General features: G+C 35.6%; 1 protein-coding gene across 1 annotated transcript in view; it reads right to left on the bottom strand.

Annotated features, from left to right (window-relative positions):
* Nucleotides 1–397: 397 nt before the first annotated feature.
* Nucleotides 398–26,108, bottom strand: part of NDST4 (N-deacetylase/N-sulfotransferase (heparan glucosaminyl) 4) — a 312,690-nt gene continuing 286,979 nt past the window's right edge. Inside the window, exons 8-14 of the mRNA XM_011999457.1 lie at nt 25,058–25,154; nt 20,509–20,632; nt 18,431–18,605; nt 12,112–12,282; nt 6,312–6,421; nt 2,466–2,568; nt 398–558 (exon numbers count right to left, since the gene is read on the bottom strand). Of these exons, the coding sequence (XP_011854847.1) occupies nt 439–558; nt 2,466–2,568; nt 6,312–6,421; nt 12,112–12,282; nt 18,431–18,605; nt 20,509–20,632; nt 25,058–25,154 (900 nt within the window). The 3' untranslated portion in view covers nt 398–438. The remainder of the gene's footprint in view (nt 559–2,465; nt 2,569–6,311; nt 6,422–12,111; nt 12,283–18,430; nt 18,606–20,508; nt 20,633–25,057; nt 25,155–26,108) is intronic.

Below are 26,108 nucleotides of genomic sequence, written 5' to 3'. Positions count from 1 at the left end.
TTCCCAAGGGGAAAATGTTAGCCCTTACTTCAAATACTGAGTTACGACTAACCTCATTTACAGATACCTCACTCATTTTTTCCTTAACGTTTTAACTGGTCACTTGTATATAATCCAGATTATCAGGCGTACATAGAGTATCTGAAACCTTATGCTTAACATAGGAACTGGGTTGTGCTATGATCTATACACTAGAAACTGGATAATGCCACAAACCCCCACATTATCTCCCAGAAGCTTACACAGGGACTGATGCTAGTAATTGTCAATGCGTGCATATATAACAGTTTTCATTTTATGAAAAAGGCTGAAGGAAATTTATTCACACAGTTCTTTGTTGACAATCACAAGTGCTTAAGAATAAAGGTTGTGGATTTTTTTTTTTTTTTTTTTTTAACACTAAAAGTATCTTGAGAGGCTTGGTTCTTGTCTCCAGTGCTATCTCACTTTCTGCAGTTCCTGTCTCAGCCATGATGGCAGAGGCTGTCCCAGTCTGTGTAGCAGTTTGGATAGTTCCACGTTATGATCTCGGTAGTAATTAGAGAGGAAAGTTCTAGACTGGAAAGAAAAAAAAAAGAACTTGAAAAAAGCTCTTCGTTTCATCAAACAATATTTTGTAATCTATATTTCTTAAGGAATATATCTACTACAATATATGTGTCTACAACATATTATATTTCTTGTATTTTTCCTCAAATATCAGTTATTTTTACCCTTTGAAAATATTTGGCGAATGTGTGGCTACAAAATAGAAACAGGACCAGGTGTATCTTATGCGGCTTATCTGTCATTACAGCACATATTCATTGTGGGATATATGAAGTCTACACAGAAAGAAAAAACGATGACAGGAGTATAATACTAGAGATAAATGAGATAAGGACCTCATGAGGAATGAAATTTATAGAAGTAAGATAGATAAACTGACATACATTTTTTGAAAATTGGCTCATAATATAAAAATTAAATGTGAGCATAATCATAAAAACTAAAATTCACTATTACAAACAATAACTTGCAATATTATGCACAATTTTTATACATTTACTCAGAGCTGAAATATATTTTTTTAGTCACTAAGAGCTTTAGGCTTCCAAAATATTATAAGGTCTCTGAAACCTGATCCTTTTTACAATGCTCATGTCTCTAATCATGTTGCAGAGATGGGCCGTTATTAGAGAAATGCTAAAAAAAATATAAAACATATGAATGGTTTTAGTTCTATAGTTATCTTTCATCTACACAGATTTCTGGAAAACAGGACATTTGCAACTGGACTTTCTTCCCGGGTGTCATTTATCTCATATTATAGCCCAACTGGCAGCGTTCCATCTGTTTGATAAAATTAGAGATGAACACTTTTTCTGTTGCTGGCATAGGTAACAATGGCTCCTTCATTGTTTTCCGTTTGGTCCAAGTTGCACCATCTCTCTTAATCCCTCCTCAATATTTTAACACAAATGGTCTTTTTCCACATAAAACTCCCTTAGCAACTTTTGTGTATACTGTGAAAATGGATTTAAGACAACTACATTTCATCTTGGACCATTCACCAGGTATTTCATTATGTTTCTTCCCTTAAACCAGATTGTAAACACTTCACATTTTGGATAAGATGTTTATAGTAGTAGTGGGAACATTACATTTATTTCTTGGTAGATTAAAGTGATTTCTGAAACCCTTTTGAAATTATTGAGTTCAAAAATGTAGCTTAAGGACCTTCTGGTACATCTATTTCCATAGTAACCCATGAATCATCTGCATCGCCCTTTGCCCACCTTGCCGTAGGAGAAATATGTATGATACCTGGCTGAGCCAATTGCTGACTGGTTTTCCAAGCCTGTTCTACAAGATAAGGCGTTTCTTCTCATATCCTCACTTCTATTGAAATATTTTCCTGACATTTTCTGGTTTCGTTTGTCATTGTTTTATGTTTTTATGTCCCTATTACAAATCAGTGGATATAACTAATTTATTTATCCTGTAATAAATCTGGGTTCACAACTGTTTTGTCTTTGTATTCTTTCCATTGCTTAGTCCAGTTCCACCTGTGATGTAGGCCTTGAATATCTGTATTGAATACATAATAATGATGCTTTAATATTTTATCCAAAATCACTTGTTTAGTAAACTAAGTGCTTTACATTTGGAAATGAGTCACTTTTTAGTAAATATTTATGTTTGAATTGCATTCAAACAGCAAAGAATTTCTAGGAATGTATATTAATCCTTAATACCTATCTATCAATCTATATCTATCTATCTATCTATCTATCTATCTATCTATCTATCTATCTATCTATTATCTATGTATCAATTATCTCTATCATCCTCTAAGTATACACAATTATTAATTGCAAAGAAAGAACAGAGAAAGAAAGGAAGCAAATTTCTTGTTACTAGTTTTGAAATAGCTGTTTGCAAATATTTTTGCTAGAGTAATTCAAAGATTAAGAAAATATTACCTCTGGATCCATAGGTGGATATTTTCGGCCTTTGCTTTTTCCAAGGCATTTTGTCTTTCCTCCTTCCAGTAATTGACACCAAAAACCCTTTTGGGGATCAAACCTACAATACATAAAACATATAATGATTACAAATTGTATGCAGAATTTTCAGTGAGACAGCCTCACCAATTGAATAAAGGAAATGTATTTTTGTATGCCCATTGATTTAATTTAATTCATTTTTCCAGATATTTATTTAGCTGATTTGAGAGAGGCTAAACTGAGATGAAAGAAGATATATATTATTATGCATTTTAAGTAGCTATACTCTAATGAAAAAAAGAAATAGATCCTTAGTTTAATTTTACATTAAATTTTTAACTTAAGTTCCTTAGCTTACCTATGAATCCATAAAAGATCAAAGACCAATAACTAAAATTACAGCCCATATATAAATGAACTTTAGGATACTTTATTTACTTATGGAGGTGATTTCAAAGTTATGTTAACAGATTTATGTGAAATTATTCACTGATATACATTAAAGGGGTTGAATGTAATGTAGGTATAGTTCTGTGAATATAAACGTGAATTAAAGCTTTCAATTCAGAAAATATCGCATTTTTTATAGTTCAAAATGCTTACACTTTTCAAAAAACAAATTAGAAGTGTAAAAATAAAGTGGAAGATTAGACAACCTCTTATTTCTCTTGTTGAACGCAGATACTCTGTTAGATAATTCGGGTACCCATATTCTTAAAGAAAACTAATGCTGTTTTGCTCCCATAGCTGCACTGAGTTACAAAAGAAAGGATGTGTGGCCTAATTCTTTTTTAAAAGTCAAATATATAAGAATTTTTGTTTAGGACTAACAGGAGAGGAAAAACGGAAGAATGAACCAAATAAGAAGGGAAATTTTAAGTTCATTACTACGGGACTTGCTGCATGCATAAAACATCGAAAAGGTTTGCATTTTTGTTGCTCAGCAGATGTTTTAGAAGGATGAAGCATAATTGACTGGGATGTAAAGTTAATTAGTTGCAGAATATTTTGTTGCCCTGGGCCCATTCCTATAATACTGGTGCACCTGCAATTTGCTTCTGCACATATGTGAATTCATTTAGGGGGAGAGGGAAGTTTTCTTCACAGTTCCCTGCCCAACCTATTATTAGAGACCTGAACCTTGCAGTCCAAGTTGTCCTAGTACATGTTGTAAATTAAAATTAAATACATCACTAGTTAAATGGATAAAAGAAAGACAGAGTCATTTCCAACCTGGACTTTTCAATCTGCTCTCTGCCTATCACAGTCCTTTCTCCTGTTTTCATTAATTTCCCAAGAGGAAAGACAATTCAGCGTGCTGTATAAAATGAGATGAGGAAGTTGGCATAACAGTGCCCCTAAACATTGTTTTCTGCCTCAGGATGAGAATATTTAACTGCATTAAGGTAAAATACAACCCTGGCAGCAAAGCCAACATATTTATACACATGCTGAGAGCATCTCCTTTGCTCTCAGGTAGGGCCGTGGTCTCAGGATGGGCCGTGGTTTCTCCTTGTTTTCCACAGTAGCTGTTGTGAGGCACAGCTTAATACAATCAGAGAAAGGAGAGCCATCCAGAATACTGAAAGTCATTTTTTTTTCTTAGATAGGGTTGTCATAACCTTGAATCTACATGATTTTGCTATACTGGTTTCATTTATTGCACTGGCAACTTCATATGCCTTAAGTCTAACAAAGGACATTTATCCTCTCTAAGTTACATCAATTCATTGCTTTATGGTTTTACTTTAGTAGGCATGAAATTGTGAAATTAACATGCAAAATCTTCCTCAATATAACTGTTAGGCAACTTTTAGCACATGAGTTGGTTGTGGTTTGAGTTTTTTTATTCTATGGTTATTACTTTTTGTGATGTGTGAGACATATTAAAACCATATATTTTGTACTTGTTTGTAATCTCTCCTTCAAAAGTGTAATTTTACAGGTTTATTGAACCATAAGCAACTATTTGTCATAAACAGGATAGAAACATTACCTCAACTACTGCTGAGAGGCAGGGAAAAAAGGCCAACATCAGTAACTATTAATACAAACATATTATAGGAAGCTTCGTTTACTTAATTAACAGGAATATGCCTTGTGTTGTTGTTATTTCCATGTGTAGGTAAAAACTTCATTAAGGTTGTTTTAGTGGATAAGGAACAACCCAATCTTATTACTGCTTTTCCTGTTCCTCTGTTAGCCTCTCTAATTGTCTAATTGCTGATTCTAATCTGCTGTGAAATGGGAAATTATACAATTGCGCTTGTTAGAATTTTATCTAAAATTTAACAGGTTGTGTATCAGACTTTGTGGGAGAGGCTTTTATGAGTAAAGTATAATCTCTTTTAAGGTGTCTTTTGGCTGCTTGTTTTTGTTTGTCATTTTTCTTCTTTTACATTTCTCCCCATTTTTAATTATAAACATACATGGTTTTATTTTCCCAAGATGATAGCAATCATATCTCCCATCCCACATTCTTTCCCACTGGTGATGTTGCCCCACCCCATCAAGAGGTGCTGTCTTGTTTTTCTCCCCTTGGATTTAGACTGGCTTTACTGACTATTATATCAAGTAGAATATAGCCTAAGTTAAACTGTGTGACTTGCAAGTCTAGGTTAGAGAAGGACTTGGCTGTCTTGGACCACATGCTCCCTTGACTTATTGCTCCCTCTTGGAACACAGCCACCACAGTGTGAGGAAGCCAAGTCATCCAGGAGGCCTCATGGACAGTCACCAACCAACTGATCTCAGCCTTTGAGCCATGCCAGTCCAGGATTCAGAGATGTGAGTGAAGGAGACTCCAGATGATTTCAGGTCCCAGTCATCTGAGTCAAAGTCAGGTATTCAAGTCTTCCAGGCTGTGGCTCTAAACATCATGAGCAAAGACAAGCCATCCTTCTGTATCCTGTCTAATTCCTACCCACAGATTCCATGAGCATAATAAAATAATGGTCATTATAAGCCACTAGGCTTTGGGATGGTTTGTCATGCAACAATAAATAGCTGGAACAGTATACATGATTATATTTGGTTATAAATAATTCAATAAATACAGAATAAAACATGAATATACTCATTTCCCAATTCTGCCCTAAATATTGCATTTCATTTCTAAACTGTAAATTATGTGAAAAAGGAGACAATATCATTTTCACCTTTGTAACCTAAATTTCTAGGACACTTTCTGCACAGGTAGGCAAGTAAAAAATTTACTTAATCAAACTGGTGCAGGGAAAACTCACAAAAAGAAGAATTTACAATAATATAAAATATACTTTATAAAATAAAGTATCTCTGGTATTTAAAAGAGAAACACTACATGGCCAGGCGTGGTGGCTCACGCCTGTAATCCCAGCACTTTGGGAGGCCGAGGTGGGTGGATCACGAGGTCAGGAGATCAAGACCATCCTGGCTAACATGGTGAAACTCCATCTCTACTAAAAATACAAAAAATTAGCCGGGCATGGTGGTGGGCGCCTGTAGTCCCAGTTACTCGGGAGGCTGAGGCAGGAGAATGGCGTGAACCCGGGAGGCGGAGTTTGCAGTGAGCCAAGATCACACCACCGCACTCCAGCCTGGGTGACAGAGCGAGACTCCGTCTCAAAAAAAAAAAATTAAAATAAATAAATAAATAAATAAATAAATAAATAAATAAATGAGAAACACTGCATGATTGATGAGGAGATTCCTTTGATTGCTTGTAGGTAGCATAGGATGTATAAATTCCAGCTAGTATTAATGATGTTATATACACATCTACCAGTGATAATTTATGATGGCAAATAATACAAATGAAATCAAGCATGACAATAGACTCACATTAGTGCTTCGGAGTAATTATAATGAGGTGTAACTCCCAGAAACTTCTGGACTTCATCCATCACAGTAGCTGGGTCAGATCTCAGCTGCTGTCCATCAATAATTAGCAACTGTAAAGTCAGAAATAATCACTTTATGAAGAACAAAATTAAATTGAATAGACTGTGATGCCTTCCTTTACCTGGTGTGGCATTCATAAATTAGATCAGTGTGGATGGGAAGCAAATATGCCCTACTTAGAATACATTTGAATGTTTATTATTCTTCCATCTTTCCACATAAACAATAAAGTTTGCCATAGGCATCATTTCTTGTGAATTATCAAGTTATAGCCCTTAACTTGCTTTTTGTAAATCAGAAGTAAACATAGACACTTTCTTGATTTAGTACTTCAGTAGAAACATAATTTTCCATTTGTTGTGTGATCAGATAATCATCCAGCCTACCAAATTCCTATTAGTAACCCTGGAGCTTAGGGCTCAGAAATAGTGGTCATCCAAATGAAAATCACTCATCTAATCTTAAAAAAACAAGATAGAGGGAGAAGGGAAATGTTGGTCCCTGCCTTACTGATCATTGGATCACTGCCCTAGAATATCATAATTGTCAAAGGAATACTGAAAAAGACCAGGCACAGTGGCTCACACTGGTAATCTCAGCACTTTGGGAGGCCCAGGCGGGTGGATCACTTGAGGTCAGGAGTTCGAGACCAGCCTGACCAACAAGGTGAAACCCCGTCTCCATTAAAAATACAAAAATTAGCCAGGTGTGGTGGCAGACACCTGTTATCCCAGCTACTTGGGAGGCTGAGACAGGAGAATTGCTTGAACCCAGGAGGCCAAGGTTGCAGTGAGCCAAGATCGCGCCACTGCACTCCAGCCTGGGTGATGGAGCGAGACTCCGTCTCCAAGAAAAAAGAATACTGGAAAAAGGTCAATGGTAAGGCCCAGCTACTAGCGTTTCAACTTGCCCTGAGCTGGAAGACAGAATGTAAAATTATGCTTTTTTCATTATGTCTCTGCCAGGTTTTGATATCAGGATGATGCTGGCCTTATAAAATGAGTTAGGGAGGAGTCCCTCCTTGTACCTCTGGTAGAATTCAGCTGTGAAGCAGTCTGATCCTGTCTTTTGTTTTTTTGTTTTTGGTATTTTTGGTGGTAGGCTATTAATTACTGCCTCAATTTTAGAACTTGTTATTGGCCTACTCAGGGATTTGACTTCTTCCTGGTTTAGTCTTGGGAAGGTGTATGTGTCCAGGAATTTATCCATTTCTTCTAGATTTTCTAGTTTATTTGCACAGAGGCATTTATAGTATTCTCTGATGATAGTTGTATTTCTGTGGGATCAATGGTAATATCCCCTTTATCATTTTTTATTGTGTCTATTTGATTCTTCTCTCTTTTCTTCTTCATTAGTCTAGCTAGTGGTCCATATATTTTCTTAATCTTTTCAAAAAACCAGCTCTTGGATTCATGGATTTTTTGAAGGGTTTTTCGTGTCTCTACCTCCTTCAGTTCTGCTCTAATTTTCTAATTTTACTTATTTCTTGTCTTCTGCTAGCTTTTGAATTTGTTTGCTCTTGCTTCTTTAGTTCTTTTAACTATGATGTTAGAGTGTTGATTTTAGATCTTTCCAGCTTTCTGTTGTTGTCATTTGGTGGTATAAATTTCCCTCTTAACACTGCTTTACCTGTGTACCAGTGATTCTGGTATGTTGTCTCTTTATTCTCATTTGTTTCAAAGAATTTCTTTATTTCTGCCTTAATTTTGTTATTTATCCAGTAGTCATCCAGGAGTAGGTTGTTCAGTTTCCACGTAGTTGTGCGGTTTTGAGTGAGTTTCTTAATCTTGAGTTGTAATTTGATTGCACTGTAGTCTGAGAGACTGTTTGTTATGATTTCCATTCTTTCGCACTTGCTGAGGAGTGTTTTACTTCCAATTATGTCGTCAATTTTAGAATACATGCTATATGGTGCGGAGAAGAATGTATATTCTGTTGATTTGGAGTGGAGAGTTCTGTAGATGTCTATTAGGTCCACTTAATCCAGAGCTGAGTTCAATTCCTGGATATCCTTGTTAATTTTCTGTCTCATTGTTCTGTCTAATATTGACGGTACAGTGTTAAAGTCAACCACCATTATTTTGTGGGCGTCTGAATGTCCTGTAGGTCTCTAAGAACTTGTTATATGAATCTGGGTGCACCTGTATTTGGTGCATATATATTTAGGACAGTTAGCTCTTCTTGTTGTGTTGATCCCTTTACCATTATGTAATGTCCTTCTTTGTCTTTTTGGATCTTTGATGGTTTAAAGTCTGTTTTATCAGAGACTAGGATTGCAACCTCTGCATTTTTCTTTTTTTTTTTTTTTTGGCTTTCCATTTATTTTGTAAATATTCCTCCATTAGTTTATTTTAAGCCTATGTGTGTCTTTGCATGTGAGATGGGTCTCCTGAATACAGCACACCAATGGGCCTTGACTATTTATCCGATTTGTCAATCTGTGTCTTTGAATTGGGGCATTTAGTCCATTTACATTTAAGGTTAATATTGTTATGTGTGAATTTGAATCTGTTATCATGATGTTAGCTGGTTATTTTGTACATTAGTTAATACAGTTTCTTCATAGTGTCATTGGTCTTTATATTTTGATGTGTTTTTGCAGGGCTGGTGCAGGTTTTTCCTTTCCATATTGAGTGCTTCCATCAGGAGCTCTTGTAAGGCAGGCCTGGTGATGACAAAATCCCTCAGTGTTTGCTTCTCATTAAATAATTTTATTTCTCTTTTGCTTATGAAACTTAGTGTGGCTGAATATGAAATTCTTTTTTCTGTTTGAAAATTCTTTTCTTTAAGGATGTTGAATATTGGTCCCCACTCTCTTCTGGCTTATAGGGTTTCTGCAGAGATCTGCTGTTAGTCTGATGGACTTCCCTTTGTAGGTAACCTGACCTTTCTCTCTGGATGCCCTTAACATTTTTTTCTTCATTTCAACCTTGGAGAATCTGACGACTATGTGTCTTAAGGTTGGTCTTCTCATGGAGTATCTTAGTGATGATCTCTGTATTTCCTGAATTTGAATGTTGGCCTGTCTTGCTAGGTAGGGGAAGTTCTCTTGGATAATATCCTGAATTGTGTTTTCCAACTTCGTTCCATTCTTCCTGTCACATTCAAGTACACCAATCAATTGTAGATTTGGTCTTTTCACATAGTCCCACATTTCTTGGGGGCTTCGTTCATTCCTTTTTATTCTTTGTTCTCTAATCTTGTCTTCACACCTTATTTCCGTAAGTTGATCTTCAATCTCTGATAGCTTTTATTCTGCTTGATTGATTCGGCTATTGATACTTGTGTATGCTTCACAAAGTTCTCATGCTGCATTTTTTCAGCTCCATTAGGCCATTTAGGTTCCTCTCCAAACTGGTTATTCTAGTTAGCAGTTCCTGTAATATTTATCAAGTTCTTAACTTCCTTGCATTGGGTTACAACATGTTCCTTTAGCTGATAGGAGTTTGTTATTACCCACCTTCTGAAGCCTATTTCTGTCAATTCATCAATCTCATTCTGTGTCCAGTTTTGTGCCCTTGCTGGAGAGGAGTTGCAATCATTTGGAGGAGAAGAGGCATTCTGTTTTTTGAAATTTTCATCATTTTTGTACTGGTTTTTCCTCATCTTCATGAATTTATCTACCTTTGATCTTTGGAGCTGACAACCTTTGGATGGGGTTTTGGGTAGGGGTACTTTATGTTGATGTTGATGTTTCATATGGAACCAAAAAAGAGCCCGTATAGCCAAGGCAATCCTAAGCAAAAAGAACAAAGCTGAAGGCATCATGCTACCTGACTTCAAACTATACTACAAGGCTACAGTAACCAAACAAACATGGTACTGGTACCAAAACAGATATACGGACCAATGAAACAGAACAGAGGCCTCAGAAATAACACCACACATCTACAACCATCTGATCTTTGACAAACCTGACAAAAACAAGCAATGAGGAAAGGATTCCCTATTTAATAAATGGTGTTGGGGAAACTGGCTAGCCATATGCAAAAAATTGAAACTGGACCCCTTCCTTACACTTTATACAAAAATTAACTCAAGATGGATTAAAGATTTATGTGTAAGACCTAAAACCATGAAAATCCTAGAAGAAAACCTAGGCAATAGCACTCAGGACATAGGAATGGGCAAAGACTTCATGACTAAAACACCCAAAGCAACGGCAACAAAAGCCAAAATTAACAAATGGGATCTAATTAAACTAAAGAGCTTCTGCGCAGCAAAAGAAACTATCGTCAGAGTGAACAGGCAACCTCCAGAATGGGAGAAAATTTTTGCAATCTATCCATCTGACAAAGGGCTAATATCCAGAATCCACAAGGAACTTAAACAAATTTACAAGAAAAACACAATCTCATCAAGAAGTGGCAAAGGATATGAACAGACACTTCTCAAAAGAAGACATTTATGCGATCAACAAACATGGAAAAAAGCTTATCATCACTATTTATTAGAGAAATGCAAATCAAAACCACAATGAGATACCATCTCATGCCAGTTAGAATGGTGATCATTAAAAAGTCAGGAAATAACAGATGCTGGAGAGAATGTGGAGAAATAGGAACGCTTTTACATTGTTGGTGGAGCATAAGTTAGTTTAACCATTGTGGAAGACAGTATGGCAATTCCTCAAGGATTTAGAGCCAGAGCTAGCACTTGACCCAGAAATCCCATTACTGGGTATATACCTAAAAGATTATAAATCATTCTAATATAAAGTCACATGCACATGTATGTTCATTGCAGCACTATTCACAATAGCAAAGACTTGGAACCAGCCCAATGCCCACCAATTTTAGACTGGATAAAGAAAATATGGCACACATATACCATGGAATACTATGCAGACATAAAAAAGGATGTGTTCATGTCCTTTGCAGGGATATGGATGAAGCTGGAAACCATCATTGTCAGCAAACTAACACTGGAACAGAAAACCAAATACCACATGTTCTCACTTATAAGTGGGAAATGAACAATGAGAACATATAGGCACAGCGAGGGGAACATCACACACTGTGTCCTGTCAGGGGTGTGGGGCAAGGTGAGGGATAGCATTAGGAGAAACATCTAATGTAGATGACGGATTGATGGGTGCAGCGAACTACCATGGCACATGTATACTTATGTAACAAACCTGCATATTCTGCACACCTACGCCAGAACTGAAAAGTTTTTTTAAAAAAAATCAATACAAAAAAAAAATATGGATGCCTTTTTTCAAATCCTTATTTCTTGGTCTATCTCATGTTCCTGTAGCCATTATAACACCCCCCATTTGGCAGCCTAGTGAATGACCTTCTTTCCTTATAAGGGCCATACAGAACAAACATCATGTAGTTATATGCATGTGGTGTTTCATAAAGTTGTTGTCTAACTGGCTGTTGTACTGGTAGTTGAGAGTTGTCGCCTGTAAATCACGTGATGTCTCCTGTGGAGAACTTATCACTCTGAGACTAGCTACTATTCAAAAGAAGATTGCAAGAATGTGTTTTAGAGATATTTATCATGTTAATAGTATTAATAAAATTAAAAATGTAAAATGCACACTTCTTCCTTACTTATAATTGTCTCTGATTATAAATCACCGTCCGTGGCAATGTTCATTCACATTTTCTGCTTATCAGTGCAACACAATCATGATAACCACAAGAAAGTAATTTCAGGACATTATGATAAAATATAAAATTTCAGGACATTATAATAAAATAAATAGAAGAAAGTAATATCAGGACATTACCTGAGAAGTAGCAAAGTAAGTTAGCCATCTTTCTATGTGGACTGCATACCATCCAGGTACTAGGCATCTTCTCTGCAAAGTTTTTAAGTCAGATGGAGCCCAATGTCCTGCTGAAATAACTTCATAGAAATTGAACCTCAGAGCAGCTGGATCTTCATGTGATCGTTGGTGCTTTAACAAGAAAGTCAATTGTAAAGTTAGTTTTTTCCATGCCTGTGTAGATATGCATATGTGTATAGGTGAGCACATGCATGTGTGTGCTTGGTGTGTTTGTATAAGTGTGTGTGTGTCCTTTACATCACAAAAAATAACAAATTAAATACTTAATTTTAGAATAAAAAAATGAACGAAATGAAATAGAAAGACAACTGCATACACTGGAACACCCATTGGCATACTGCTTATTTTAAAGTAAGTTAAAGTATAAGCCTTCACTATATATCAAGTGGTATGCACATAAACTTGTAGTTATATGTCTAAAGTGGTTAGGTGCAAGGCAGAGATAGGATGTGAGGATTTTCTTCATGGATATTATCAAGAATGAGAAGATGTCAGAGACCAGACAAATCAAGCCTGATGAAAAAATTAGATTTTGCAAGAACAGTCTTTTTAAGAGTAGTCATACATGTTTCTTGGGCCATCATTTCATTACAGTCATTCCCTCAGATTCTCACATTTTCCCAACACCCCTGTGTAGCAGGTGCTATGGGTACAGAGAAAGCTGCTGTCCATTTCTCATGCTTGTTTAGGTGTCATATTCATATTGATGTCACCCAAGGTCCTTTCTGTTTGCTCTCACATGGGTTTCTACCTAAACCTGCTAATTTACGAATACTGCTTCACTTCTACTTTTCAGTATCAAATCCTGAGTCACATTGGTCAAACAGGAGACAGCCCAGCTCAGTGAGAGATAAATTTAACAGTCAATACAATTTAACAAGCATTATTTAAGCTTCTTTCCAGAACAAAGATCTGAGATAGATCCTGGAGATAAAAAGATGTAAGACACAACCACTCTCTTCAAAGAAATCAGATCTAGTGTGGGAGACAATAGATAGGAATAAAGTTGTATATTTGACATATTTGATTAGAGGTGGAAGTTACTTGCTGTGACAGCCAGATCAGTAAGTGATTAATTCTGACTGCAGCATGAAAGGAGTTTTCAATGGTTGAAGCTTTTGAGCTAAAATGTAAGGAGAAAGATTGTGAGAATCAGAAAAAAAACAACAACAAAACACCAAACACACATGAAAACTAAGAGGACTTCATCATCTAAGGTAAGTTTGAGCAAAGGTAGGTGAGGTGTGTGGGAATAAGTGTTGTGAGACTTCTGAAAGTGAATTTGAAGAAATTCTAGCGTAGGGTAAAGGTGGAAGTATACGGGTCCCTGCTTATAACTGTGTAATGGCTGGCCTTATGTGTGAGTGATGGATCTTATGTGCGAGTTAGAAATAAAAATAACTAGAAAAGTAAAGGTGATTAGGAAATGGTGAATGGTTAAAGAATAATTAATAAGTGGCACACACTTTTGAAGTCCTCTCACTGTTGTATATTTATTGATATTTTTACATGTGTATACCTTATGCTGAGTATATAGATTATATAACTCATTTTAACAAAATGTGTAGAAATTACATAATTTCAATAAAGAATAAGAAACACACTACACACATATTTAATACAGTAATGCTAAAATGTCTACCTTAAGCAGTGATAATATGAAACTGTGCTTAATCTGTTCTATATTGACTTATGCCAGTTTAGCACCAACTTTTCTTTATTTCCTGCAGCTAAGTAGATTAGCATAAAAATATGACCATGAAGTCACAAAGGGACATATTTTATGGAAAAATAGCACTATAGCTCCTCTGCGAGGTCCATTATAGAAATGTGGGGTAGAAATTACAGTGGCAGGTGACATTTGTAGGAGTTTCTGAATTATACCTGCTGAGCTTTGGATTTATGGTATTTACTGAATAGACGGGACTAGCTAAGTAATAGGCTACATTATTTTGAAATGTGGAGCAGTGTGGGGCCCTACTCACTGCAATACAGCAATAAAAAAGTATTATCAGAAAAAATAATTCCTTTCAAACCTGTATGTATGTTCAAAGAATTTATTTGAAAAAGCAAGCTCAGAGAGGCACACACATCATAAAGATTCGCTTTTATTGAACTGGTTTAATCTGTGTGAAAAAAAAGATTCACTTAAATCTGCTCTAAGTGGTGACCATGCTAGCGAAATGTTCGACGTTTTCCTCAGTTGCTTAAATTCAAAACTTTAAGGCTTCACATTTTAATGCTTTTGGTCTACTGAAAAAATAAGTTTATCTTGCTTTGCAATGAGTGTTCACAAAGTGAGAAAGACATAATTCTTGTACCTTGTGGGAAATACTGACTCATGGATTAGATAAATTCTGATGGTAGTTTATAAATTTTGCTTCCAATCTAAGTTTTAGATCCCAACTACTTGCCTTCCAGTTTGCAATGTCACATTTTTCTATACATCAGTATTTGTTTTCAGTAATACATTTTTTATTAAAGAAATTTTGAAAAATCAAGAAAAAGAAGGAAAGAAATGAAATTACTTGTTATCCTACTACACCCTTCAAAAATTCCCTTTTAGTATCCTTTACTTTGATATTAATTTGTATATGCACTCAATTTGTGCATACACAAAATGCACTCACAACGTTGGGATTTTGGTATATAATACAGTGTCAACATCATAACTTCAAGATTACCAACTTGTATTAGGCCATCATTGCTGTAGGCAAATTCACATTTGTGTTATCAGCTTTATTCCACCACTGTATGATGATTTCATATGCTCTTTTTTCTCCTCTTCTCAAACTGCTATGTCCTGAAACTATCACCGTCTTTTCATCAGATTAACTCATTCCAGGCTTATCAAAGGAAGGAGAGGCCATCACAGTCACTTCAATTTTTCTATCTCAGGCCTTTGGATTTACCAGTGTCTACATTCTTCCCCTCTTCTACCCCTTAAGTTTCAACCCAGGGATTCTTAAACATAGGCCTGTTGATAGAATACAGTGTGTCTATGGATTTGGATCAGCAAAAGAAAAAAAAGAAAAACGACAAAAATACTCTTTGTGCAGGGCGCGGTGGCTCATGCCTGTAATCCCAGCACTTTAGGAGGCCGAGGCGGGCGGATCACGAGGTCAGGAGATTGGGCAAAACACGGTGAAAACCCGTCTCTACTAAAAAAACAAAAAATTAGCCGGGCATGGTGGCAGGTGCCGTAGTCCCAGCTACTTGGGAGGCTGAGGCAGGAGAACGGCGTGAACCCGGAAGGGGGAGGTTGCAGTGAGGCAAGATCACGTCATTGCACTCGAGCCTGGGCGATAGAGGCAGACTCCATTAAAAAACAAAAACAAAAACAAACAAATAAAAAGCTTTTTGTTTTCAGTAATTACTGAATGGAATGAATGTAGACAACAGCCACAGTATTTATTGTACTGTGGTTGCGATTTTATCACCAATAAAAATCAGTTATTTTATATCCCATTACCGGTGTCTTAGATATATCAAAATGTTGCTTATGGTCACTACTATTTCAAAGTTATTATAGTACTAGACTCATCATTAGAACTTACCATATAATGATTTAATTAAAAAGTTTGTTACTGATTGAAAAAGTATTTCACATTAACATAGCAGTTTATTTTGTATATATATTTAGTTTCATGCTTTTAAAATATATTTTTGAAACACTCGTAGGAACCATCAGACAGTTGGAAGAATCCCAACACAAGAAAAGTTAAGAACTCGGAATGGAGGCAGGGCTGCCACTGGTCTCACCATCTAAGCCATTTCCTATAGTCATTCTTTCCTGTATCTTCACAGAGTTAGTTACCTATTTTCTCCTCTGGGCCTTTAACCTTTCTTTTTCTTTGGAAATGACTTATCAAATCACCACTACCACAGACGATGTTTTCTCAATTCCACTTCTACTTCTATGTAATAAACCAGTGTCCTGTTTTACCCCTTCAAAATCACGTTTTTGGAGTCTTTCGCAAGTGCTGCCTCTATTTCTTCACCCCTAGTTACTTCTTTCTTCACCAAAATCTATCTGGCTTTGCTCTTTTTTACTCTTTTGGTAAGGGCTCCACTTCCCTCCACATCTTTCGCTTTGCCTAACGGTTTGATTTTTTAGCAGTTTTTGGAATTGTTGCCACCCCTCCATCTAGCAGTACTCCCTTCCCTTCGATTCAGTGCCACTGTACTCCTGAATATTTTTTTCTTTTATTTTGGCTATATTTTCTTATCTTTCTTGGCGCCTCATCCTGCTCTGCACTTTTCATCTCTAAATTCTTTCCTTAGGTGATTTCACCATTTACATGGCCATGGCTTCATACCTCTGCTTCACAAACATCTGTCTCTAACTTAGACCTCTTCCAGAGTGTCAGGTGACTTTACTGTTCTTTTGATAATGAAGGGTTTCATTCACCATGATCATAATCTACGCTTTTTTAGTCCCCACCTCCCACCCCACCCCACCCCCTCCTATATACTGCAATGATTCTTTTTTCATGGGAATGTGTGGCCATCATCTAGGTGCCCAGATTGGAAATTTGTTTCATCCCTGACACTATGTTCTCACCAAATTCTCTTGGTTTTAATGTTTAAATATCTCTGAATACTTATTCTTCATTCAGCTTCTACTTAACATTTTTGTCTACACCACTTCCATATCTCAGTAGGTCTATTGCAATAGCCTCAAGTGTGATTTTTCCAAAGAGTCATTTGTCCTATTCCAGTTTCTTCAAATAGCAGATAATTCGATGTATTGTAAGAGAAAATCTGGTAGTCACACACTGGCTACCGTTTTTCAAAGGCTTTCAGTTGCTCAACAAATGGCAGCAGCCAAATGGTTCTAGCCCTAGTTTGCCTCTCAGCTTCGAGTCCTATAGGTCTCTACCTAGGATTTTCCCACAAGCCACATGAAATTCTTTTAGCTTTTTAAATGTGCCATGATTCTTTATATCCAATGTATTTAACATATACTATATCCTCTACTCCACCTTCCTTCTATTCTCACTCAGGGAATATGTACTTGTCCTTCAGTTTTAGGTCTTAAGTTTATTTTCTTACGCCATGCTTTCAGAGCACCTCTACATACTTCCTCACAGTATTTAGATAATGTTTAATTACATATCATCAGGATTACTTAATATCTACACATTAGACAAACAACTTTTAACTACTATTTTGTTAATTAAAACCATAGTTAAATGTTACTGCAGAATATTCCATTTTAGTATGACACAAATCTATATTGATGGACACTTTCCTCTTGTTATTATTTTTGTAGATAGTACTGCAATGTTCCTAAATATTTGTCCATCCTTTTGAAGTTTCCCTTATGATCTATTACAGAAGGGGAATCACATCACCGAAAGATCTTTATACCCTTTTATGGAACTACTACCAAATGAATTTTCAGAAAATATCCCAAGTGTACCTTCTATTGGAACACTTGAGAACCTTTGTAATCACTCTCTTGCCAGCATAGAAAAACATCACAATTGTTGTCAAGATATTAAAAAAGAATGGGCTGGACTTGGTGGCTCATGCCTGTAGTTCCAATATTTTGGGAGGCTGAGGTTGGTGGATTGCTTCAGCCCGGGAGTTCAAGACCAGCCTGGGCAACATGGTGAAACCCCATCTCTAAAAAAAATATAAAACAAATAGGCAGGTGTGGTGGTGTGTGCCTGTAGTCTCAGTTACTTGGGAGGCTGAGGCAGGAGGATCACTTCAGTCCAGGAGGTAGAGGCTGCAGTGAGCTATGATCATGCCAATGCACGCCAGCCTGGGTAATAGAGTGAGACCTGGTGTCCAATTGGGTTGATTATTTTTCACATAAATTGTTGGACAGTTTTTTGTGTATGTGTGATTGTTTAGCTGTGCCTTTTGTTCATTTTGCTCATTTTTCTACTGTGATATTTTATTTATTTATTAACTTGGAGGAAACTTTTACAAAATAAAGGCACTATGCCATTTACCATTTATTTGTTACTCTAGATACTGACTTTTAAATTTGTTAACTTTTGATAAATCAAGATTCTACATTTTATATAGCTTAGGAAATCTATTAATTCTTTGATGATGTGTGATTTTTAAATAATTATTTTATGCCTGAAAGTCCTTATTTCTCATATTTTTTTGGTGGGGGGTTGGGGTTCAGAAATTCTTATACTTGACTTTTCATATGTTTGGGTTCTATTCTGGTTATTTGTCACTGCCTCCATTTAAGCTATAACAAAATGCTTCTAGCAGATTTTTTTACTGACCATACCTGGTACCAAGAGTATGCCCTGTCTGAGGGGTCAATAAGGATGGCGATGATCTTGGCTTTGGGGACAAGAGATGCAGCTCGTTTGGGAGCTTCCTCCGAATGGAAGTAATTAGCACTCTTTTCAAACAGAAAGTCACTTGTAGTATTGGACGGTGTAGGGAAAAAGTCCATATACCTGAAGGCAGAGAAAGACAACTAATTAATCTGAAAATAATTTTTCTTGCCATACTCTGAATGTTAAATAATTGGAACATTTTAATATTCATTTATAGCTATTTCTGATTATTATGCTGTTACAGTTTAAATAATAAATATTATATACACATTGAATGTGAAGACAATCCAAAATATTCCTGTTCTAATGACCCATTTTGGGCGTGGGAAGGAGTGAGGTGAAATAGGTAGGCCAATAAGGGTCAAAGGAAAAGTACTATACATTTGGGCTGATGTTCTGTGCTATAAAAAGCCAATTCAAGAAATACCATTTGCCCGTGGCAAACAGCAAATTACACTATACTGTTTAGTTGATATTAAAAAATAGTAAATTTATGTTTGCAAATTTGAATGCAGAAATTCTTCAGTGAGATTAAAGTTCACAAGACAGAAAGATGTGCAAGTCTGAATAGCTATAAAATACCAACCATTTTAGGGCATGGCGGTTCTCTTCCTTCTGAATTTCTTCATAATTTGTAGTATATGTAGCAATGTGAACACAGTATAGTCTATCTAGAGTAATTAAGGGGCTATTTCCTGCCAGTTGATCCTGTGGTGCCTCAGTAGGTTCCCTCCTCCATATGCTGTCAGAACGCTCCTCTGCGTGCGGATTATGGAATCAATATGTTCTGAGGTTAATTCAGTACAAGTCTTTAATTATGTGTGTAACCCTCCTTACAGCTCATCACTTCTCTCACCCTCAAATGTTCTAGAAATAAATAATGAGAGCAATTAAGAATTCATATAAGACACTTATTTCCCTCTTTGACATTTGTTATTATGTTTCCCAAATGCGGAGTGGTGAAGAGTCTCATCTATATTCCTGCTAAACAATTTGTGTTCCATTTGGGCTCACAGATCAGAGAAAATTGCCGTTCTGCTTTTAATAACCTGCATGCAATTCCAAAGGTTATTTAGCCTTTTTAAAGTAAGGTAGGATATAATCTCCTAGATGCAGAGCTGACACATCTCTAACCACAATGGCAAACTTGATCTGCTCACCGGTATTGCACCTGCCCAACCCTGATCCTAGCTGTACCTTAAAAAAATGTGTCTTTCATTGCAAACAAGTTCATGCATGATGATGACACACAAACTTACATGCTGCAGATGTGTGCATTGAGGGGAATTTTCCTCAGGTGAGATTTGCTTTATTTACCTGTGAACTAGAAATTAAATTCAGGACCACGTTTTCTTGAAAAATTGGGATAGAGCTAGAAAAAATCACCAGAGTGAAAATCATTTCCAATATCAGGTTTATTCTATTTTAGTTTAGGGGAAATACTGTGATTTTGTTTTTTTCATAATTTACCACATGTTACTTAATATTTATTTTATGTACGTGTGTGACAAGAATTGATAATGGTTTTGAAACTGTGCTGTTATTATTTGCATGACAAGTATCAGCCTATATTATAACAAAACTTACAGGTTTATGTGGTTAATGAAGATACATGTCACGAATTATAAAATAAAACAAACTACTGATTTATTTGTTGCCTCAAACATTGTTGTGAAAACAAATTATGTGTTCAGAAAAAAAATTAGTTAAATAATGCTATGCTTAAAGAGAATTTTAAATACCCTTATGAATAATTCTGATGAAATATATCCCATAATGTTCTTTATTCAATCATACTAATTTAGCAGAAAAATATTATCATTATTGCACTGTCCAAATCACATTATAGGCAACACTGATTAAACATATCATCATTATAAATTAATTTCTAATTCACTGTGGTAGAATTGAGCATAACAAATTTATCCTGTAATTATGCAGATGCCACACATACATCTGTAATTGCTCTGCAGTGATTGAGCATGTGTTAATAATGGAATTTATTTTTCGTTACTTTTCTTACCAGTCTATTCCCTTGTGATAGTTGTTGCCATTAAAGAACTGAACTTCCTCAAATGTCTTTGGACTAGGGAGATTGCTGATGATTGAAGGATGCATTAGAAGAAATAAATAAAGTGCAGTTGTTCCTATTACAAAAAAAAAGAAGGCAAAAAGTTATATGGCAATAAGAGACAAAATATTATTTTAGCATATTTTTGCTCAAAAAGGAATATTAAAATAATCAACTATTTTCCAGTGTCAAAATGAGTTCCTTAAAATCTATTAGGTGCATTCCATGCAGTCACAATCTAAGTGTTCTATTATTAGTCTGACATGATTCTGTTTATCAAAATGCCTGAGTTAATATTAACATATGGCCGAAGTGAAGCAGAATGATGATGCAGTAGTGTGGCACTGCGGAAGTCATGCAGCTCAACTTTCCTCCTGGAGTCAGGTGAGTGGCTAAAGCATGAAAGGCATGGATCCCTCTGTCTCCATCTTTATCGTTAAGCACAGTACCTTAACTAGTGGGTCTTCAATTAGCATTGAAATTCAGATGAATGAAATCAAACTATTCAACAGAAGTTGACATGCTACTCTGTGTATGGTTCGGAAGTAACTCTTGATTAAGAAAACCCATTTGCTACCCTCAGTGAACTTAAAGTCCATGTGTGGACTTGGACAAGTACACAAGTAATTGTGATGTAGTGTGACAGGTGCCATAATGAGAGAAGACCAGAGTATATTTCCAATATATGAGAAAATGGGTGATTTAGACTTGGGAAATCAGTGACAGATTCTGGGAGGAAATGTATTGTAATACTGTTCCTTAAAAACATAAGTGTTACACAGTAAGGTTGAAAGAAGAAGGTAGGACTCTCAAAAGATGGCTGCTTCAGTGACTTCTCTGGAAAATATGACAATCAAGTCTGATAATTGGAGCACTAGATGGAACAGACTAGCTGATAGAAACCACCTGTGTGCACATTGCAGAAGTCTCAAATGTAATCTCTGAACCTCATTTCCCTCAGAGCCAGGCCAGAGACTGGCAGTGATAGCAGAAAGAACTCATGAAGTGACTGGGTCATCATAACTCTCATAAATCAAGACTTTTCTTCTTGAAAAGGTAAAGTGTTCTGTGATACATTGGAGTGAGCAGCATTTGTTAGATGTCCTAGCCCTTATGTTAGATGTTAGATATCTGCAGAGCTGCAGACAAGCTACATAGGTGGGCTGGCAGAACAACTATCATTGCAACTGGAATCTGGAAGTAGAGAAGACCAGCAGATAATTGGCATTTTGTTCACATATACCTTAAGCTCATATGAGCAAAGGCTACTGCGCTTTGAGTATTAATGAATGACATTGTCGCCCTTTTAGATCCTCACAGCTTTACATGGCCACTAAGAAGTAATGAGTAGCTAAAGGAAAGAATGTAACAACAGATCCATGGGGACCAACCACCTTGATGGAAGACATGTTAAAACACCTATAATGAATGACTCTGTGAAATAAGATGGCAAAGTTAATAAATGCCCTAAGGAGATGTAATTACCAATTTTAAAAGACTTTTAAGGAATAACAAGTATGAAATCGAATTATACAAACTCGATTAAAAGAATGAAGGAGACAGAACTGGTTAAGAACTAAATTAGAATCCTAAAATTTAGACAGGAGAAATCTCTCAACCACACTGAAAAATACAGATTTAATAGTTATGAGGGACGAGGGGCATCCTCAAAAGCTCATCTGGTTTACTCCTAAATATAACAGGAGTTTTAAAAGGAGAAAATATGAGAAGAGCAAAACCAAAAAATGTTCTAGGGAAATGAATTAGCAATAGAGTAGAAGCTGGAAGGAAACATGAAATCCAGAAGTGTTCTTTTTAAGTACTTTTTAAGATAACACTTTCATTGGGGGGTGGAGAGAAAGAGAGATTTGAGACACACAAGACAAATGAGAAAACTGATAGCTTAATATTCTGTGAAGGTATTAAATGTAGATGAATGCAGGGCACATATAAAAAATATTCTTTAGTTGTTGTTGATTATCTAAATATAGATACTTTATAGCCTCACTCGGCAGTAAGTAGAAATGTTTAATTACCCTGATGGTCACAGAATTGTACCCAGATCTCCCCTGGCCTACAGAAAGTCAAAGCCTTTATGTTCTGAACTCTATACCTTCATGCCTCCAGGATGTTGAGGGACATCAAGAGGCATCTGATAGGGAGGAGAGAGAAAGCACTCTCAAATAGAAATAGAAAAAATGTGGCTTGATATTCATATAATCAGTCATAAAATCTGGGCCCACTACCTCAAAAAGTACATTTAAAAACTTATCACCTAAATTGTCATCTATCCTAGACATTCATTTTCTATCAATTTATTTTACCTCATTTCATTTTATATCAATTTCTTTAATATAAATATTTCACGGAAGAAGAGAAAAAAATCCTATACTAATAGAAACTATTCTATTTTGTATACAATCAACTCCTCCTTATTTCTGATGTACCGAGATAAGCCAGACAAATCCTGAGACATTAATATTGACAATGTGAACATTGATCTTCTGAAAGATCCAAGGCCAATGAATTATGCTCTTATAATTGTTGTGCTAAGTGTAACCCTATTAGAATCCTCTTCTGCATTGACAATACCAGAATTTGACTCTGAATGATGAAGGATGAATATCTGTCCAAAGGCTCACAAGGGACTATGATTTGAACTTTGAGTCTCTTAAGTCTAAAGTCTCTGAGTCTATGTCTATCATCTCTGCCTGTTTCTCTTCTCCCTTTCCTCATTCCCTGACCCAATTTCAGCCCACAGGAATCTGTCTCTTCTAGGATTCAGCAATGGCAAAGTGAAATATCACGTCTTTCCATTCTCACCTCATAACAACTGAGTAAATAGCAATTTGGGAACCACTTTTATACCTCATGCTTATTGTAAGAGACGCATGTGCCACGTTTAAGTCATCGAAAGACAACTGTGCATCTAAGGGCAGATTGACAGCATTTAATTGTGAACCCTCCGCTGCAGTGAATTTATAGTCTCTGACTGCACTGGGTGTTTTGCCAACTGAAGCAATAAGAACAACAAACTATGACTTCAGACTTCTACAATTGGATTTTAAGAATACTACAACCATTTTTATATTAGAATAATATTTTCATAGCCTATGAAAGATTATTACCATCTGATTCCTTTGTTTTAACATCTGATTTGTTTGTTTGTCTTAGGAAAGCCAAAACCAGTTAAAAGCTTTATCATTTCCATACTGGTAGGTCAAATATGAAAATCTAAAGGTATAGTTTAATGTCTTTATGAATGCAAACAACAAGAAGGAAAAATAGATTTATAGTTACTAAGCTGTAATTTTCTCATAGAACTAAAATATAATAACATCAATGACACATGACAAGGGATATGTCTTTCTATTAGATTTTTAACACAATTTTACAACACAGGGTTGTTTTATATTTTTAGTAGTCACTCCAGAGTTAGGAATGCTGTAAGGGAGTTGGTAGAAAATTAATGCACATTTTAAGCAGCAACAAAAGTGATCTATCTGAAAATATGTGTTGCTCTTTCCCCTCCCTGCACATGTGTTAACTTACTGTTGTAATACAATTTATATTCCTAGAAGAAGAAAAGATTTCAACAACCAATATTTAATAGTCTGGAAATTTTGCCCACAACTTTTAAAATGATCTACTTACTTGTATTACAAATATCTCCATCTGGGCCAGGCTTATTTATTGAGACTGTTTGTTTTCTGTTATGGTTTGTGCACTCACTGATGAAAATGCTTCTTCTAGTCAAAGTGGTGAATTCAAAATACAGCAACTCAATAAAAACTTTAATTAATCAGGACATGAGCAAAGTGTATAAAGCTGTCACATACTGAAGAAAGTATAAAATATTCTAATTGAAAGTGTCATCTCGTTGGTGAAATACTTTCATTCTCTTTTACTGCATTCTTATGCAGTTGTCCTTCAGTGCATGAGAAAATACCAAGGAAAAAATACCTGATGAACTTCAAGTGTTTCGGAAAGTAAGTCCATACCATGCTAATACCTAATGATTATTTTTTAAAAAAAATCACACATGCAAAATATTTGAAAGTAATCATGGCAGTGGCTCTGAACAAAAATCAATTCAAAGGCTGATGTACCAGATAAAATAGTTTGAATCAAGCCAAAACATGTTTTTATAAATTGCTATAGAAATTAATTAAATAAAGCCAGAAAAGTAAAAATTTAAAGATGAAGTACAACAACTGTGACACATAAGTTCAAAGTTTTCCAAGTTTGACATGTATGTTGAACAGTTTTAAAATTCATGAAGACTTTAGTGTTTAAGACTAATTAGTGGGCAACATTAAGATCCTCTTGAGGTTCACGGTATAAATGCGATTCATGGAGATGAAAAGCAGTTCGAATAGTAAACTTGCATGGATAGCTAAATATTTCACAAAGAAAAATCTAATCTGATAACTCCATATAACAATATATCTCATAAAATATTTTTAAAAAGGATATAAGTAGCACAATTGGCTCTTTTTACCTGTTTTTTGTGGACCAATTACTAGAAATTTTGGTAAGTGGTCACAAGTTTTCTCTCTGGACCAGATGTCTTTGTGTCGTTTATCATCACATGGATTCTGCAAGAAGGAAGAATAAGTGACCTTACAGTGTAATCACTATCTGGCTCTGTTCTCTAAAAATTGTTCAAAAGATGGAATCGAATTCTTGCCTAATACCTTAGAGCTTGAAGTTAGACCTCACTCTGGTTCTCTGATTTCCAAATCTTTTAAAAATAAAGTTATTGGCACCTTCCTTATCTCAAGGCTGGGACTCGACCTCAAGTCGCTCCTGGTGTTATCATCTTTCAGTGTTTGGCAAGGCTCTAATCCCTGTGCTACTACTCTATTTCTTGGTTTATGTTTTATGTCCATATATCAGAGGACTTGACTTAACCTGGTTTCATCATAGTTACTCATATTACTGTGTTCTCCCTAATCATTCCTATTTTTTTTTCCTAGAGGCTGAAATGTTATCCTCGAATTCCAGACTTGGCCAACTTTTCTTTTTCATTTCATTTCATGTTTTGATTCAGATACTCCCATAGTTTGGTCACATCTTCTAAGCTGATAGCTTCTAGATCAGTATCCAGCCTCTACCTCCCTCCTGAGCTCTGAACTTAAGTTTTTATATTGCAAATGTATGATTTTTGTATAGATATGGTGAGGAAATTTCATACTCAACATACCCAATGTATCCATTAGTCCAATATTATGCCCATCTAACCTACAATTCCAGTGCCAGTTTTTATTTCATTCTATCTGGCTGACTCTAATTTATTATCAAAATCATTACACTTTTGAGAATTAAAAGGGCTTTTAAAATTAAAAAGATAAAATTTTTGAAATATTTATTGACTGCCATATTGGTTTTATTATATTGGTGACCTAAACAATAATAATATTCAAGATGATTGTCACAAGTAAAAGTATTTTTTTCAAAAAATATACCTTGGAAATTAAAACATTCTATTTTTATATTTATTATCCCAATATTAACCATGAAACAAGAAAGAAAGCATTTATAGTTCATAT

This window comes from Mandrillus leucophaeus, unplaced genomic scaffold (genome assembly GCF_000951045.1).
Source record: "Mandrillus leucophaeus isolate KB7577 unplaced genomic scaffold, Mleu.le_1.0 Scaffold594, whole genome shotgun sequence".
Lineage (NCBI taxonomy): Eukaryota > Metazoa > Chordata > Mammalia > Primates > Cercopithecidae > Mandrillus > Mandrillus leucophaeus.
The sequence above is the reverse complement of the archived record's forward strand: the minus strand, read 5'-3'. Positions and strand labels throughout refer to the sequence as shown.